Source organism: Camelus ferus, chromosome 6, assembly GCF_009834535.1.
Source record: "Camelus ferus isolate YT-003-E chromosome 6, BCGSAC_Cfer_1.0, whole genome shotgun sequence".
In the NCBI taxonomy this organism is placed as follows: Eukaryota; Metazoa; Chordata; class Mammalia; order Artiodactyla; family Camelidae; genus Camelus; species Camelus ferus.
The window spans coordinates 1795234-1812311 of NC_045701.1; the positions used below are offsets into that span (position 1 = coordinate 1795234).

The window sequence follows — 17078 nt, forward strand, 5'->3', positions numbered from 1 at the left end:
CACTGCCTGTATTGTGACTCAGTTTCCCTTCTGGGAAAATCTGTATGATAAATTTTGCCAGTATCAATGTCAGGGGAAAAAAAAAATCCTGTCTTTATGGAGAAACTTGTGTGCTTTTTGGTAGTTACTGATACGTGTCTACCCAAAGCCATCCTCCTTTCTTCCTTGCTAATTTTAGAACCCTAATTTTTTCAAGGTAATAAGATCCCCAGCTCCCAGGGTTTCCAGATTTAGCTAACATTTTTTAAAAAGGGCACACAATTAAATTTAAACTTTAGATTAACAAGTATACTTTAGTATAAGTATGTCCCAGTTATTAAGTATATTTAATAGCCAACAGAGAACAGAATTTCATAAATGGTTTGGACCAAGCATAATTTATCATACTAAGTATTTACTACAAGTATGTCTCCAATCCTAGTCCTAACCCAGTCTGATCCCTGGACATTCATTTTGTCAGCCTTTCTTGTACCTAACAGTGACCACGTGACCAGTGAGATGTGAAGGGAAGTCCATCCAGGGGCTTCTGGGAAGAGATTGGAACCACTGTTTCCGCCTCTTCCTGCCTGGAATGGTAAGTTAATGCCCAAATCTGCGGGAGTCACCTTAGGACTGTGAGGTGGCAAGCATGAGAGTAAAATCAAACATGCTAAAGAAAGTAAAGCAGAAAGCGAGTCGTTACAACCCTGTGTATCAGCACCACCAGCCCTAGGCGCCCTACTTCCTGATTTCTTATGAGACAGATGAACTCCTCATTGCTTAAGCCACTGGAAGTTAGGGTTTCTGATATTTGCAGTCACGTGCATCCCTGACTTGTACCCCTCCCTCCCTCTCCTTCTCTCCATTCCATGCTTCGTCTTTTTGCATGTGCTAGGGCCTCAGGAACAATGTTCGATAGTTCTTGATTACTGATCACTGATTCTCTCTGCTAGTAATTGATCTCTCCAGATTTTCTGTTTCTTCATGATTTAGACTTGGTAGGTTTATGTTTCTAGGAATTCATCCATTTCTTCTAGGTTGTCTAATTTTTTGGCATGTAATTGTTCCTAATGGTTTCTTATTATCTTTAGTATTTCTGTGGTATCAGTTGTAATGTCTCCTTTCATTTCTGATTTTATTTATTTGAATTTTCTCTCTCTTGTCTAGCCAGAGGTTTGTCAATTTATTTTTTTTAAAAAAAGACTTAATTTAATTGATATTTTCTCTTGTCTTTATAGTCTCTGCTTTATTTATTTCTACTATGATCTTTTTTATTTCCTTCATTGTAACTTTGGGCTTAGTTTGTTCTGAGTGTACAGTGAGGTCGTTTATTTCACATTTTTCTGTTTTCTTAATGTTGATGTTCATCACTATAAACTTCTTTCTTAGGACTCCTTTTGTTGTGTCCTTAAGCTTTAGTGTGTTGTGTTTTCATTTGTCTCAAGATCATTTTTATTTCTTCTTTTACCTGTTGCTTGTTCTGGAGCATGTTGTTTAATCTGCACATATTTGTGAATTTTCCGCTTTTTCTCTTGTAGTTGATTTCTAGTTTCCTACCACTGTGGTTGGGAAAGAAGCTTGGTATGTTTTTAATCGTCTTAAATTTATTAAGACTTATTTTAGTTTGTATTTCCCTAGTGACTAATAATGTTAAGTGTGCTTTCATGTATCTATTTACCATCCATATATCTTCTTTGTTCAAATTTTTGTTCAAATCTTTTGTACATTATGTTATTGGATTGCTTGTTTTCTTGTTGAATTTTGTGAGTTCTTTATATATTCTAGATAAAAATTCTTTATCAAATGTGTGTTTTGAAATATTAACTTCCAATCTGTAGCTTTTCTTTTCATTTTCTTAACACTATTTTTCAAAGAGTAGAAGTTAGAAGTTTGATGAATTCCAGTATATTAATTGTTTTACTCTTATGGATTATGGTTTTAGTGTGGTATTCAATAAATCTTTGCCTAGTCCCAGGAAAGAAAGATTTTCCCCTTTTCTTCTAAAAGTTTAAAGAAATTGGGAAACCTAGACTTTCTCAACTACATAATCACTGAAAAGCTTATTCCTTTAATTGCCTTTCCCCAGACATAGTATTTCACAAATATATTTTGGGAGCAAGTCAGTAGTGAAGTCTCTGTACCCAAAAGAAAGTGGTACAAATGTATTATAAATATTAAATTCCACATTTACTTACACTATTCTCAATTACCTCTTTATGTAGCTAGATAATACTCTCATGGACTCTTGGAGACCAAAAGGAATTTTGATGTGTTTTTTTCCCATTTACACACCTCCCTCTGCAGTGACTACCTGGCATCTGCCTTCACACTCTGAAATGACAATAGTGCTACTTGCTTATAACATTTATGTTTTTTTTTCTGATTATAAAAATCCAGAAAAGCCCAGAGAATTTAAATAAGGAAATAAAACTTAGAAAGTCCAGAGAAGTTAAATAAGAAAATAAAACCACTTAAAGCTTGGGGGAAAAAAGTCTTACTCTCGTAGGCTTTACAATTACTTCTATGTCCATTTTGAATAAATGTTTGTGTACGGTGTAAGGAAAGAGTCAAGGGTCTCTATACGGCTGTCTTTAATTGTTCCAGCACCATTTGTTGAAAAGACTGTTCTTTCTCCATTGAATTGCCTTTGCACCTTTGTCAAAAAAAATCAATGAATGTGCATGAACTCTGTTCCTTTCCACTGACCTCTTTTTATCCTTTCACCAATACCATGCTGTCTGGATAACTACAGCTTTATACTAACTCAGCAAACATTAATCCTCCAATGTTGTTTTTCTGTTTCACAATTGTTTGGCTATGGTACTATCTTGGCCTTTCCATACAAATTTTAGAATTGGCTTGTCAGTTTCTACCAAAAAAATCTACTGATCTTGATTTGGACTGCATTGAATTTGTAGACAATTCTGGGAGAATTAACATCGTAACAATACTGAGTCTTCTAACCCATGACCATGGCTTACCTTTCCATTTAGTTAGGTCCTCTTTGAATTTTTTTCATTAGCACTTTGGAGTTTTCAGCATATAGATCTTACACATATTTTTTAGTATTACAACTAAGTATTTTTGGGTTTTGGTGTTATTTCAAATTCAAAAAATTTAATTTCCAATTGTTCATTTCTGGTATATAGAAATTCAATTAATTTTTGTATATCAACCTTGTATCCTAAATCCATACTAACCTCCCTTATTCATTTTAATGGGTTTTTTTTTTTTTTGTAGTGTCTTTTGATTTTCCATAGTAATCACATTGTTTACAAGGAGATGGTTTTATTTCTTCCTTTCCATCTGCATGCCTCCATTTGTTTTTCGTACCTCATTGCGTTAGCTGGGACTTGCAGTACAATGTTGAATGTATGTGGTGAGAGGGGACATCCTTGCCTTATTCCCGATCTTAGGGAGAAAGCAGTTGCTGTTTCCCCATTAAATAAGATGTAAGCTGTACATACCCTATATCAGGCTGAGGAAGTTCCTTCTATTCCTCGTTTTCTTAGGTCTTTTAATTCAAATAGATGTTGAATTTTATTTTATTTTTATTTATTGTGATGGTCATAATGGTTTTTCCCCTTCAGTCTGTTGATACGATAACTTATACTGATTTTTAAATGTTGAAGCAATCTGCATTCCTAGGGTAAACCCTACATGGCCATGATGCGTTATGCTTCTTTTATATTATTGCAGGATTCAGTTGGCTAACATTTTGTGGAGGATTTTTGTACCTGTTTTCATGAAGGGTATTAGGCTGTGGTCTTCTTGTCTCCTAATGTCTCTGTCTGGTTGTGTTATCTGTGGTATCAGGGTGATGCTGGCTTCATAAACTGATCTGAGGAGTGTTTCCTCCTCGTCTATTTTATGGAAGAATTTATGTAAAATTGGTAACGTTTCTTTCTTGTTTAGTAGAATTCACCAGGGATGCCATCTGAGGCTAATGTTTTCTTTCTTAGGTTTTCAAATACATATGCAATTTCCTTCACAGCTACAGGACTAATCAGGATATATATTTCTTTTTGAGTGAGCTTATGTAATATCTGACTTTTGAGGAATTTGTCCATTTATCTCAGTTGTCCAATTTGTTGGCATAAAGCTATTTGTAATGTTCCCATACCATCCTTGCCTTAAATGTCTGTACGATTTATACTGATGTATTCTCTTTCATTGCTGATATTAGTAATTTGTGCCTTCTTTTTATCTCTGTTAGTCTTTTGTTAGGCTAGAGGTTCATCAATTTTGTTGATTTTCACCAAGATACAGAATTGGTTTCATTGAATTTCTCTAGTTTTTTCTATTTTAAATTCCATTGGCTTTTACTTTTATTTCTATTATTTCCTTCCTTCAGCTTGCTTTGCATACAATTTGCTTTTCTTTTTCTAATTTCTTAAGCAGGAGCTTAGATAATTAGATCTTTCTTCTTTTTTAATATAGGCATTTTACTGCTATAAATTTCCCTGTAAACACTAGTTTAGCTGCATCCTATAAATATTGACATGTGTTATTATTTTCATTACATTCAAAAGATTTAAAAATATCCCTGTGACTTCTTTGACTCATGGGTTATTTAGTAGAAATATGTTCTTTGATTTGCAAATATTTGAAAGATTTTCCAGATATTTTTCTCTAATTGTTTTCTAGTTTAATGCTGTTATGGCCAGAGAACATATTTTGTATAATTTCAGTTTTTTTTTTAAGTTTGTTCAGTTTTGTTTTCTGGTTAGAATATGATCTATTTAGGTGAATAGTCCATGTGCATTTGAAATGAATGAGTGTTCTGCTGTTGCGTTTTAATGTTCTATCAATGTGTTAAAATTGGTTGATAGTGTTGTTCAGATTTTCTGAACAACTGCCTAGTCTTTAAATTTTATTAACTTTTGCTTCGTGTATTTTGGATCAATATTTTTAGGAGCATACACAGCTAGGGTTGTTGTCTTCTTGCTGAATTAGCTCTTTTATCAATGACATCCCTCTTGATCCTTGCTAATGTGTCTTACTTGTCTTGCAGTAATAGTGCCATCCAGCTTTATTTGGTTACTTTTTGCATGTTTTTCCTGTCTTTCTCCTTTTTATTAATTTTAAGTTTATATTTAACTGATACTTTTTCCTATCATTTATTTTGGACCTTTTTTTTAAAAAACAAACAAACAAACAAACATAAATTTGGAGTTATTTTAGATTTACAGAAAAGTTGCTGTATACTTTTGTTCAATTTCCCCTGATGTTGACATCTTTCATTACCTTGGTACATTGGTCAAAATTTTAAAAAACCATCATTGGTTTATTACTATTAAATAAATTCCCGTCTTCATTCAGATTTCACTAGTTTTTACATCGTCCTTTCACTGTTCCAGGACCTGGTCAGGATATCACATTGTATTTAGTCATCATGTCTCATTAGTCTCTTCTGGTCTGTGACAGTTTCTCAGACTTAACTTGTCTTTCATGACCTTAACAGTTTTGAGGAGTAATGGTCAGGTGTTTTGTAGAATGTCCTCAGTTTGGGTTTGTCTGATTTTTTTTCATGATTAGGCTGGAGTTATGGATTTTTAGGCAGAATAGCACAGAGGTAAATTTTCCCCCTCATCACATTATGTCAGGGGACATAAAATATCAACATAATTCATCATTGGTCTAGCCATTTGGCTAAGGTAGGGTTTTCCAGGCTTCTCCACTGTAAATTTTCTATTTTTCCCCCTTCCGTACTTTATATTTGGATATGAATCATTAAGGCCAGCCCAATTTTCAAGGGAGGGAAAATGAAGCTCCACCTCCCGGAAGGAGGAGTAACTACTTATATTATTTGGAATTCTTCTGTAAGAAAGATTTGTCACTTCTCCCTCTCCTTCTATTTTGATTTCTCTATATCTCTATATTTTAAATGAGTTTCTTGTAGACCACATATAGTTGAGTCTTGCTTATTTATCCAGTCTGACAATCTGTGTCTTTTAATTGATGTGTTTAGACCGTTCACACTTAATGTACAAACAGTCCTCACTTTATACTGCTCCAGTATGCACAGATTTGTTCCAACAGTTTAGCTAAATAATACCAGTCCCTCAAGAGTGTGGTTAAAATTTCAGTTATTATGGCATATTAGCTGTCATTAATGGCATAAAGCACAAACATTGCTGCTAGGTCCTTCTTCCATAAATCACTATGTAAGTGACAGGTGTATATCATGGTCAGTGACCAATCATGTCACTTCTTTCAAAATCTGTCAGTGATTGGCCACTGTGTATCTTTTTTTGACTTACACATAGACTATAAGGAATGTAGGGGCATTGCCTTCTTATCTCTCAGTGGTAAATTCACATGATTTTTTACAAAAATGGATAATTGAAAGACAGAATTGATTAACAAAGTTTAAAGTGTCGAAAAACCCCTCAAAACTGATAGAGCTGAAAGTGAAATTAGTCCATTGTAAGTAGAACTATAAAAGAAATAACTGACCGTGGGAATGTTGAGATTGCCACCACTTAACAAGATGCTAGTAATGCAGCCAGCTGAACTTTAAGATTAACTAACTGATGAAAAATGAGGAAAGTGTTTGTGACGAAGGATGAACATGTTCCAGAGGACATGATGCCAGAAAAAAAAAAAATTCACATTAAAGAAAGTCAGAAGCATTTCATAATATTGAAAGAATAAGGGATAAAATGTTGGAAGTTGGGCATATAGTAGGTGTACAAATATACTAATTGATTTTTATTGTATTTGGCTCTCATAATTACTGGAATGCATTAAAATTTAATACTTAAAGTCAAGAGTTTGCAAAATGTGATCCTTAGACCAAATCTGGCCTGCAGCCTGTTTTTCTATGGTTCTCAAGCTAAGGAATGGTTTTTATGTTTTTTAAGGGTTGCAAAAAGAAAACAAAACAAAATAAAACACAAAGAATATGTTATAGAGACTATATGTGGTATGCAGAGCTTACAATATTTCTATTTGGCCTTTTACAGAAAAAAGTTTGCTCACTCCTGCTTAAAACTGATTCTTACTTCTTGGTGCACTTCCTACTTTTTGGTGAAAAATAATTTCCTTCTGTAAAGGAGTGAATTAAAAATATGTGTGATATGAAGAAAAAATGACAAAACTAAAAAATAAAAGGGATTAGGCAAATTTATAATCATAGTTTGAAACTTTAACACACCTCTCTTAGCAATTGATGGACTAAATGGATAAAAAATTAATAATTAGAGATATAAATTTGAATAACGAGATTAAGTTGACTTAAATGAATATATTCATAGCAGTGCACCTAACAAATGCTGAATTTGTGTTCATCTAAGTTGATCGTGTGCTAGGGCCAAAAAGCAAGTCAGGTTTTGAATAACTGTTAAATTTTTTTTTAATTGAAGTACCGTCAATTATAACGTGTCAGTTTCTGGTGTGCAGCACAGTGTCTCAGTCATGCAGATACATACATATATTTGTTTTCATATTCTTTTTCATTAAAGGTTATTACAAGATATTGAACATAGTTCCCTGTGCTGTATAGCAGAAACTTTTTAAAAAATCTATTTTTATATATAGTGGCTAACATTTGTAAATCTCAGACTCCCAAATTTATCCCTTCCAATGATAAGACTGTTTACTATGTCTCAAATAATCTGTGCTCTGAACAATGGAACTAGGCTGGAAAATAACAAAAAGATAACCAGAAAGTACTCAAACTTATATACTTCTGAATATTCCATGGGTCAAAGAAGAAATCACAGTGGAAAATAGAAAATATTCTTAAGTAAATGATAATGAAAATATGACATAATACACTTAAGGGATTTGGCTAAAATAGTGCCTTGTGTGAAATTTATTACCTTCCACTTATATATCAGAAACAAATAACAGTTGAAAATTAATGAGCTAAATATGTATACCAATAAGCTTAAAAACAGGAAAATTAAACCCCCAAAAAAGTAAAAACAGGCAAGAAATGATAAAAGTAAGAGCAGTTGTCAATAAAATAGAAAAAAAAAATCCAGTGGAAAGAATCAATAAGGTCAAAATTTGGTTCTTTGAAAATAATAGTAAAATTGATAAACTCCTAGAGAGACTGATCAAGAAAAAAGAGAAAGATGGGAATAACCAGCATCAGGAATGAAAAAGTACGTCACCATAGATTTTACAGACGTTACAAAAATAATTAGAAGATGTCGTAAACAACTTTATTCTAATAAATTTGAAGGTTTAAATAAAATGGACAAATTTCTTGGGCAAAGTTAACTTACTAAACTGACACAGACAAGAGGGATAATCAAAGTAGTCCTTGCGTATTAAAGGAATTAAGCCACAACCACAAACCTACTACCAAAGAAAACTACAGATTCAAATGGTTTCCCTGGTAAATTCTTCCAAATGTATTTCTTTGAGAAAGAAATAATAGCAGTTTTATCCAAACTCTTCCAAAGAATATAAAAAGAGCAGCGTACTCACTTGCTGCTGGCAAGAATCACCTTGATACTAAAACCTAAGGAAAACATGATAAGAAAGGAAAAATGGAGGACAGTTTCACACATGAATAACATTAGGAAACAAAATAGTAGCAAATGAAATCCAGCAATACATAAACAGGATGAGGTAGCATAGCTAATCTGGCTTATTCTTCAAATGCGTAGGGAATTAATAGGGGTCTCAGAGGGAACCAGCTAAATCAGATTTAAATAAGAACCAGAGTTTCATAACATAGTACCTAAAATGTCAGAGTTCCTATTGAAAATCACTCGCCAAGAACCAGGAAGATACTAAACTGAATGAAAAAAGCAAAGCAGTAGACAACAACATTGAGATGATGGAGATCTTAGAATTACTTGACAAAAATTTTAAAGGCAGCCATCATCATAAAAATGCTCCATAAGCAATTAAAAAACCACTTGAAACAAATGAAAAAATATAAATTCTCAGCAAAGAAACAGAACATATGAAGAGGAACCAAATTGATTTTTTTATTATATTAAAATATGCATATTACCATCTTAACCATTTTTAAGTGCATATTTCTTAACAAATTGAAATTTTGGAAGAGAAAAATACAGTCATCTAAGTACAGAATTTAGCAGGTGGCTCAACAACAGAATGAAGGGTTAGGGGCATCAGTGAACTAGAGGATAGAAAAATAGAAATTACCCAATCTCAATAGCAGAGAGAAAGTAGGCCGGGAGAAGAATGAACAGAGCCTCAAGGACCTGTGGGGTTGTAACAAAAGGTCTGACATTTGTATCACAGTAGCCCAGAAGGAGAGGCAACAGAGCAAAGCTGAAAAAAAGTACTCAAATCATGGCTGAAAGCTTCCAAATTTAACAGATCGTGTAAACCAACAGATTCAAGATGAGCCAAACCCAAACAGGATAAAACCAAAGAAATCCACACTAAGAAACAGTCAGAGTTCTAAAGACAAAAGAAAAAAAAAATCTTGAAAATATTAGGAGAAAAACACCACCTTATCTACAATTTTCAGATGACAGTGAACTCTCATCAGAAACCATGGAGAAGAAAAGAAAGGAGCACAATGTTTTGTTTTGTTTTTTTAAGTGCTGAAAGAAAAGCACTGTCAACCCAGAATCCTGTTTAGTGAAGATATCCTTTAGAAATAAAGGGGAAATCAAGACATTCTAAGATGAAGAAAAAGGAAGATAATTTGTCACTAGTACACTGACCCTAAACAATGGCTAAAGGAAATTCTCTAAATAGAAAGAAAACAATAAAAGAAGGGTGGAGGGTGGGAAGGGATAGACTGGGATTTCAAAATTGTAGAATAGATAAACAAGATTACACTGTATAGCACAGGGAAATATACACAAAATGTTATGATAACTCACAGAGAAAAAAATGTGACAATGAGTATGTATATGTCCATGAATGACTGAAAAATTGTGCTGAACACTGGAATTTGACACAACATTGTAAAATGATTATAAATCAATAAAAAATGTTAAAAAAATAAATAAATAAATGTTAAGATGGGGCCATTGTTGGCCAAGGCATCTGGAACTCAAAAAAAAAAAAAAAAAAGAAGGAATCTTGAAACATCAGAAAAGAAAAAGAACACAGTAAGCAAAAACATGGGTAAAAACAATAGATTTCTCTTTCTCTCTTAAGTTTTCTAAATTATATTACATGGTTGAAACAAAAATTATAACACCGTCGGATGTGGTTCTAAGTGGACTGTAGAGGAAATAAACATGCAACTACCATGAGATCTGGCAGTTATGCTCCTGGGCATTTATCCTAAAGAAATGAAATGTGTCCACACAAAATACATCTGTTCATACAAAAACCTGTACACAAATGTTTATAGTAACTGTATTCATAGTAGCCCCAAACTGGAAACAAGCCATACATCCTTCAACAGGTGAATGGTTTAACTGCGGTACACACGCACCACGGAATACCAGTCAGGAATAAAAGGAATCAACCACTGATATAAGCAACAACCTGGATGAATCTCCAGAGAATTATGCTGATTGAAAAAAGCCCATCTCAAAAGGTGACACACTGTGTGAGTCCACTTACCTAACATACTTGAAATGAGAAAACTATAGAAAAGGAGAAAAGATTAGTGATCGCTAAGGTATAAAGGGGTGTGGGGTGGGAGGGAAAGGGGTATAAAAGCACAATGTGAGGAATCCTTGTGGTGGAGGAAATGTTCTGTATCTTGGCTGCATCAGTTTCCCAGTTACGATGTTGTACGATAGTTTGACAGTATGTTATTTTGGGGGAAAACTGAGTTAAGAGTGCGAAGGATCTCTCTGTATTATTTCTTACAACTACATGTGAATCTACAATTCAAAAGTTTAGTTTAAAAAAAAAAGACACCAGTAGGAGAATGAAATGCCGAGCCACAGAATAGGAAAAATTACTTGTAATACATATAACCTAATACAAGATTAGTACCCAGAATATATACATAATTCCTATAAATAAGAAAAAGAAATATTTAATACCTTGTAATAACCTATAATGAAAAAGAATATGAAAAAGAATATATATATGACTGAATCACTATGCTGTACACCAGAAACTAGCATAAAATTGTAAATCAACTGTACTTCAATTTAAAAAAAAAGATTAGGATGCTCCTGGAGAATGTCATTCTAAATGAAGTAAGCCAGAAAGAGAAAGAAAAATACCATATGAGATCGCTCATATGTGGAATCTAAAAAAAAAAATAAACACAAACAAAGCATAAATACAAAACAGAAACAGACTCATAGACATAGAAAACAAACTTGTGGTTGCCAAGGGGGTGGAGGGTGGGAAGGGATAGACGGGATTTCAAAATTGTAGAATAGATAAACAAGATTATACTGTATAGCACAGGGAAAAATACACAAGATCTTATGGTAGCTCACAGAGAAAAAAATGTGACAATAAATATATATATGTTCATGTATAACTGAAAAATTGTGCTCTACACTGGAATTTGACACAACATTGTAAAATGATTATAAATCAATAAAAAATGTTTAAAAAAAAAGATTAAACCACCTGAGATTCCACACCCAGAAAAAAAAAAAAAAGACAACCCATTTATTTAAAAAAAGAAAGGTTAACATTTTAAATCACCTTACAGAAGAGGATATCCAAATGACCAATACACATATTAAAAAAAAAAACTGACCAACTTTATTGGTCATCAGGAAAATAGAAATTACACTTACAAAGAAATAACACAACAGCATCTTTAAGATGGCAAAACAAACAAAGAAAAGGGAATATCAAGTGTTGACAAAGATATGTATTATCTGGAATTCTCATGTATTGCTACTAGGAAGATAGATCAGTATAAACACCTTGGAAAACTGGCGATATCTACTAAATCTGAGCATGTGTTTATCCTGTGACTCAGTGGTTCTTTTTTTTGGTATCCAACAGAAATGCATGCATATTTGCAGTAAAAGACATGTAAAAGAATGTTCGTAGTGGTGTGACTCCTAATAGCTCGATGGCATAAACCACTGAAATTTCCATCAACAGTAGAGTAGATACAAAATCGGGGTACCTGAATACATGTTCATTCATACATTCATACACATTTTTCCATGATGCCCCTCTTTCCCTCACTCCTATCCATCAGCCAGCCCTCATGGCTCCACTTCCAAAATATAACCTGAATTTGTTCACTTCTCCTCATATCCACCGATACTATCCTCCTCAAAGACACCATCATTTCTCACCTGGCTGACCAAAACAGCCTTTTAACTAGCCGTCTTGCTTCTACTCATGCTCTCCTATGATTTCATTATCTATAAAGCTGTCAGAATGGTCTTATTAAAACATAAATCAGGTCACCTCATCCTCTGGCTTAAACTTTAAAGTGAGATCTCATTGTAATTAGGATTAAATCCAACTCCTCGTCATGATTTGAAAGGCTTCCATGCTGGTTCTGCCATAGTCTAAGGTGTCTAAAAAGAAGGATCCTAAGATATACTGAGTGGCTTAAACAAATTAAGAGTTTATTTCTCTCTCACAGAAGGATTGAAAGGAAGATAGCCCCAGGTTAGCAGGGCATCTCTGCTGAACTCAACCCAGAGTTCCGTCTTTGACTTCAAAATGCTTGCCATCACATCTGCATTCCAGCCAGCCAGAGATGGAAGGAGAAGAGGAAGCCATGCGTCTTTCCTCTTAAGGGCACAGCCCAGAAATTTCCCTTGCCACTTCTGCTGACATCCTCATTGTCCACATGGCACATGGCACATTCAACTGAAAGGAAGCTCAGGAAGTGTTGTCTTTAGCCAAGCTGATATGTGCCCACCCATGACCATTACTATAGAAGCAGGGAAGAATGCATATTGAGGACAACTTGTAATCTCCACTCTAGCCTACATCATGTCAATTGTCGCAACCTCTCCAGCCTTATCTGTTCATCTCTTTGCTCTTCCTTGGCCCTCCAGTCACACTAGCCTTGTTGCTCATTCCCTCCTTAGTCCTCAGGGCCATTGCACCTGTGCGGTCCTACTTCTGAAATGTTCTTCCCTAGGTGTTTACATGGCTGGCTCCTTCTCATCACTTGGATCTTAACATCTTCCAAGAGGTAGTGGCATTCCCTGACCCTTCCCTCCCAAGCAAAGCAATCACCTCCTGATCACGCTCTAATCCGTATTGTCCTGTTATTTGTAGCACTTAGCCTTAGCTTCAATTCTCACTCACTTATCTGCTCACTATCTGCATCTCCCACTAAAACGTAAGCAACACGAGAGGAGCAGTGTTGTCTGACCTATTCTCCGTCAGATCCCCAGCTACCTTGGGTAAAGCAAGTATTCAACAAATATCTGTTGAAAAGATGGATTCATTTACCAAAAGCCTCATTTTATAACTGGGAAAGCTGAGGCCCAGAGAAAGTAAATGGCTTGCCTGAGGTTCTGCCACTAGTTAGTAGATCCCAGGTCAGGGGTTTTCTCGAGCATCCCGTTTCTTCCAGCCTCCTCTTTGACGTCTTCTACTATTTCACCTCTCAGCAATCATTCTTCTGAATACCTATAGTGCTAGACTTTAACAGCCATTTGGTTTTTATTCTATAATACTTTATACTGTTATTTATCTTTATTATATCTGTCTTATTTTCCTAACCAAGCTGCAAGTCCCTTGAACATACCAACTCAGAGTCATTACAGCTTTCATCCTGTCCTGTTACTGAAGATGAAAGTTAGATACTTAGAAGGGTAGATTTTGGTAATTTCTGTGTATCCCCAACTAAGGATACAGGCAAGACTGACTTACCGGTAGTCAAAGAAATCTTACGTGCTTCATCAAAGCTATGCAGAGGGGCCGCTCTGGGTATAATGGGTGGATTCTGAAAGGTAATTCTTGCTGTTGGTGGAATCAGTCCTCGTTCTAGCATACTTAGAATCCCTAAAAAGGAAGGTTAGAAGAATCTGAGCTGAACTTGAAGCATTTCCACAAAGTCTGAACTCTGTAAATTGCACAAGTGTAACGTACTGGATTCATCATCTTATTGTGGGGGTCCATCTAATGCCTTAACCCTCTGCATGAAAAAATAGCTATCACACCCATTCATTTAAGCCTAATGTTCTAACCCAAGAAAAATGCATTTCTAATAGAGGCTTTATGAAATAAACTTATACTATGATAATTTCATTTTAAAGGAGAAAGTACAATTTCAGTGCAAACTAAGGTTTCTTTATACTTAATGGCATTTTCAATTATTGACAATATGGTTATTCTTCTTAAAATTCAGAGAAATCAGAGACACAGTCTTACTAACTAAGATCTTTGGTTCTGAAAGAAAAATCTGTGTGCTTGAAACTACTGCTTCTGTTGTTACAATAAGTCATAGTTTATTTAAAAAAAAAGAGCTTTTGATAAACAACAAAGTCCTACTCTCTAGCACAGGGAACTATATCCAATAGCTTATAATAGCCTATAATGAAAAAGAATATGAGAAAGAATATATTTATGTATAATTGAATCAATACACTGTAGACCAGAAATTCACACACTGTAAATCTACTATACTTCAATAAAAAAAATTATGATAGGGAAAAAAGAGTTCTTTTTAGACATTTCTCATATTACTAGAAGATGTGAATGCCCAAATAGGTTATTTTAGTGTAGCTGGGCAACATGGTTAGGATTGATACTACTCATTTACAATTCCTAGAACTCATAATGTGTCAGTATGCCTGGTGCCAAGGCTTTTTAAGGACAGGAGGACACTGTTTTCAAAAAATGAACAAATGAATAAATCAATGAGTAAATGAATAATTGAGCAAAGCCTGCTGTCAGGGGCAAAACTCACATTAAGGTGGATCTATTGTAGTGAAGCCAGAAACACAAACTCAGGGAGTGCTTGACATAGACATGTGATAAGGTTTCAGTTTCTTACTGCTCTCGGGTTACAAGAAGAAAAATAAAGAACTCTGGGTCCCAGTGAAATCCAAGTAAAAACACTGTGTCCTAAGCTGGATGTGGCTGAAGAAGTTGGCACACATTCTAAGAGGGACAAATATTTTCGTTTGCCTGTGACCTCTGTATGTTGACATTCAGGATGTTAAAGCTTGGTGTTACAAGAATTCAGAAAAATGATCGCTGAGGGATGGAACAGCTGAAGAAGACTTCAGTAAAAATAATGATTGCAAATTTATTTCCGTATTTTTGATACATAAATGTGTCTGCTATTTGAATTTTCCTATGAATCAGTTGTTAACATTTTACGCATCCCTGCATTCATTAATTAATTCAACAGAATCTTTGACACGTTCATTTTATATTTGTATACGAGGCATGGGTTTACTTTAAACAGTATACATCTTTGAACAGTTTTGGGGATCCCACCAAGATGAGCGGAAGATTCACCTGAGACTGCCAGAGATGCTGCCTCGCACAGGGAACCAAGCCCAGACACTCACTTTCTTGGCACCCACAGGTGAATTCAGAGTGGTGACAGAACTTTGCTGGCTCTTGTTTTTCTAATTTTAATATTACTCCCCATTAATTTGGGGTTTTGTTTTTCTTTTTGGCTTGTTTATGGCTGACAAATTATTCCTTGTTGGCAGCCACAAAGGCTGGGAATTTGGTATCTCTCCCTGTAAATGGGTCTTAACAGAGATCTATTCCCTGTTGAGGGAGACACAATAGAGAATATGGTTTGTAGCCTTCTGTTTGTCTGTTTCTGTATTTTGAGCTCAATTCAGTCAGGATTTTCATGCCCACAAGGAAAAAGACTCTTTTTGGTATCTGGACTGTTACATTTTTATGTTTCTGTGTTTCGTTTTCATCTGTGGCTGGAATTGTAGAATCAAAGCTATAAACTCTCTCTACATCTTTATGTCTGTGTATCTGTGGTCCAAGAAGGCCTTTATCTCCCATGTGATTGCAGAATGTTTTCCTGTCTCCAGACGGTATTAATAAATTTTAAAATCTCAAATTAAAGGAGCTCTGTTCTGATTGACTTATAGAGAGAAATGAGTGCTTGTAGGAATTGAATATTCCTAAAATTCCCAGAAAACAAGGACATTGAACTCCTAAGACTTTAAATGAGCTCGTTCACCTCCCAAATTCAGAAACTCTCATCGAACCGCCTTCCTTTTCCTGGTAATACAGTTATTTGGATAGTTTCAGTAAAAATCTATTCTCTTCTAAGATAGAATTGGAAAAATTGCTTTTGCAACCAAGGACTTGCCTGAAATTTCATACTTAAGAATGACACTATTAATTAGGTATGATAAGTAAGTTACTTTTAAAGAACTAAGGTTGACTTTATAGAAGCAGTGCTTACAAAGCCTTCCCAGAAAAACTGGCCTGGTACATGGCTTACAGGATTTCCAACCTTACAGGTTGTAAGGAATGTCACTTCCTCGCAGGCCCAAGAAATTCAGGATATTGGAGCATCTCTAGAAGAGAGGAATTTGCCCAAATTCATAGGTTCCTGTAGTTGAAATCTGGTGGACAGTTTCTTGGGTTTGATTTCCTTGCCTCAAGATAGCAAATAATAGAGGACTTTAAAAGTACAATCTGAGATTCCTCATGGAAATTTCCAGAAGAGCAAACTTAAGATGGTTTATATGGTGAGTCAGCATTCTTGCTGCACCTAAATAAATAATCAGGCCAAACCTAATGAGACCAGCTTTATTTTGTGAATATTTTTTTAATCATTTTGTATCAAAACGGGAAGATTTTAGGAAATTTTTTTTTAACGTTTTGGAATAAGCAAAAGAGATTACTGGATACCTTTTCAATGGAATGCCTCCAGGAACTGTCTTTGACTAGGCTGTTTTATAACTCTTTAGAGATTAAAGTTAATTTATAAAGAACTGATAATAATGCAAATAATTCTTATTTATAGATGTGAAAATAAATTCTGTCTGGTGAAGGGACACACTTCCTTTCCATAGAAATGCCAATTTTGCATCTATTTGCAAATTTATTTCAATATTCTTGATCTAAAAAGATGTGTCCTTTGGATTCTCCTTTGGACCAGTTGTGGCATCTTACAGGTTCTCTCTTTTAACTGATGAGTTCAATAAATAAAATCTTTGACATGTGTTCATTGTATATTGTATAAGAGTCAGGATTTTACCTGCTTTTTGAAAATTATCTCTTAACACCATTATCTCATGAAATGTTCATAACAT

General features: G+C 34.6%; 1 protein-coding gene across 1 annotated transcript in view; it reads right to left on the reverse strand.

Moving 5' to 3' along the window:
- IQCH (IQ motif containing H) overlaps positions 1–17078 on the reverse strand; it is a 187500-nt gene that overhangs the window by 106538 nt on the left and 63884 nt on the right. The window contains 1 exon segment of the mRNA XM_032480865.1: positions 13705–13836. Coding sequence (XP_032336756.1) covers positions 13705–13836 — 132 coding nt within the window.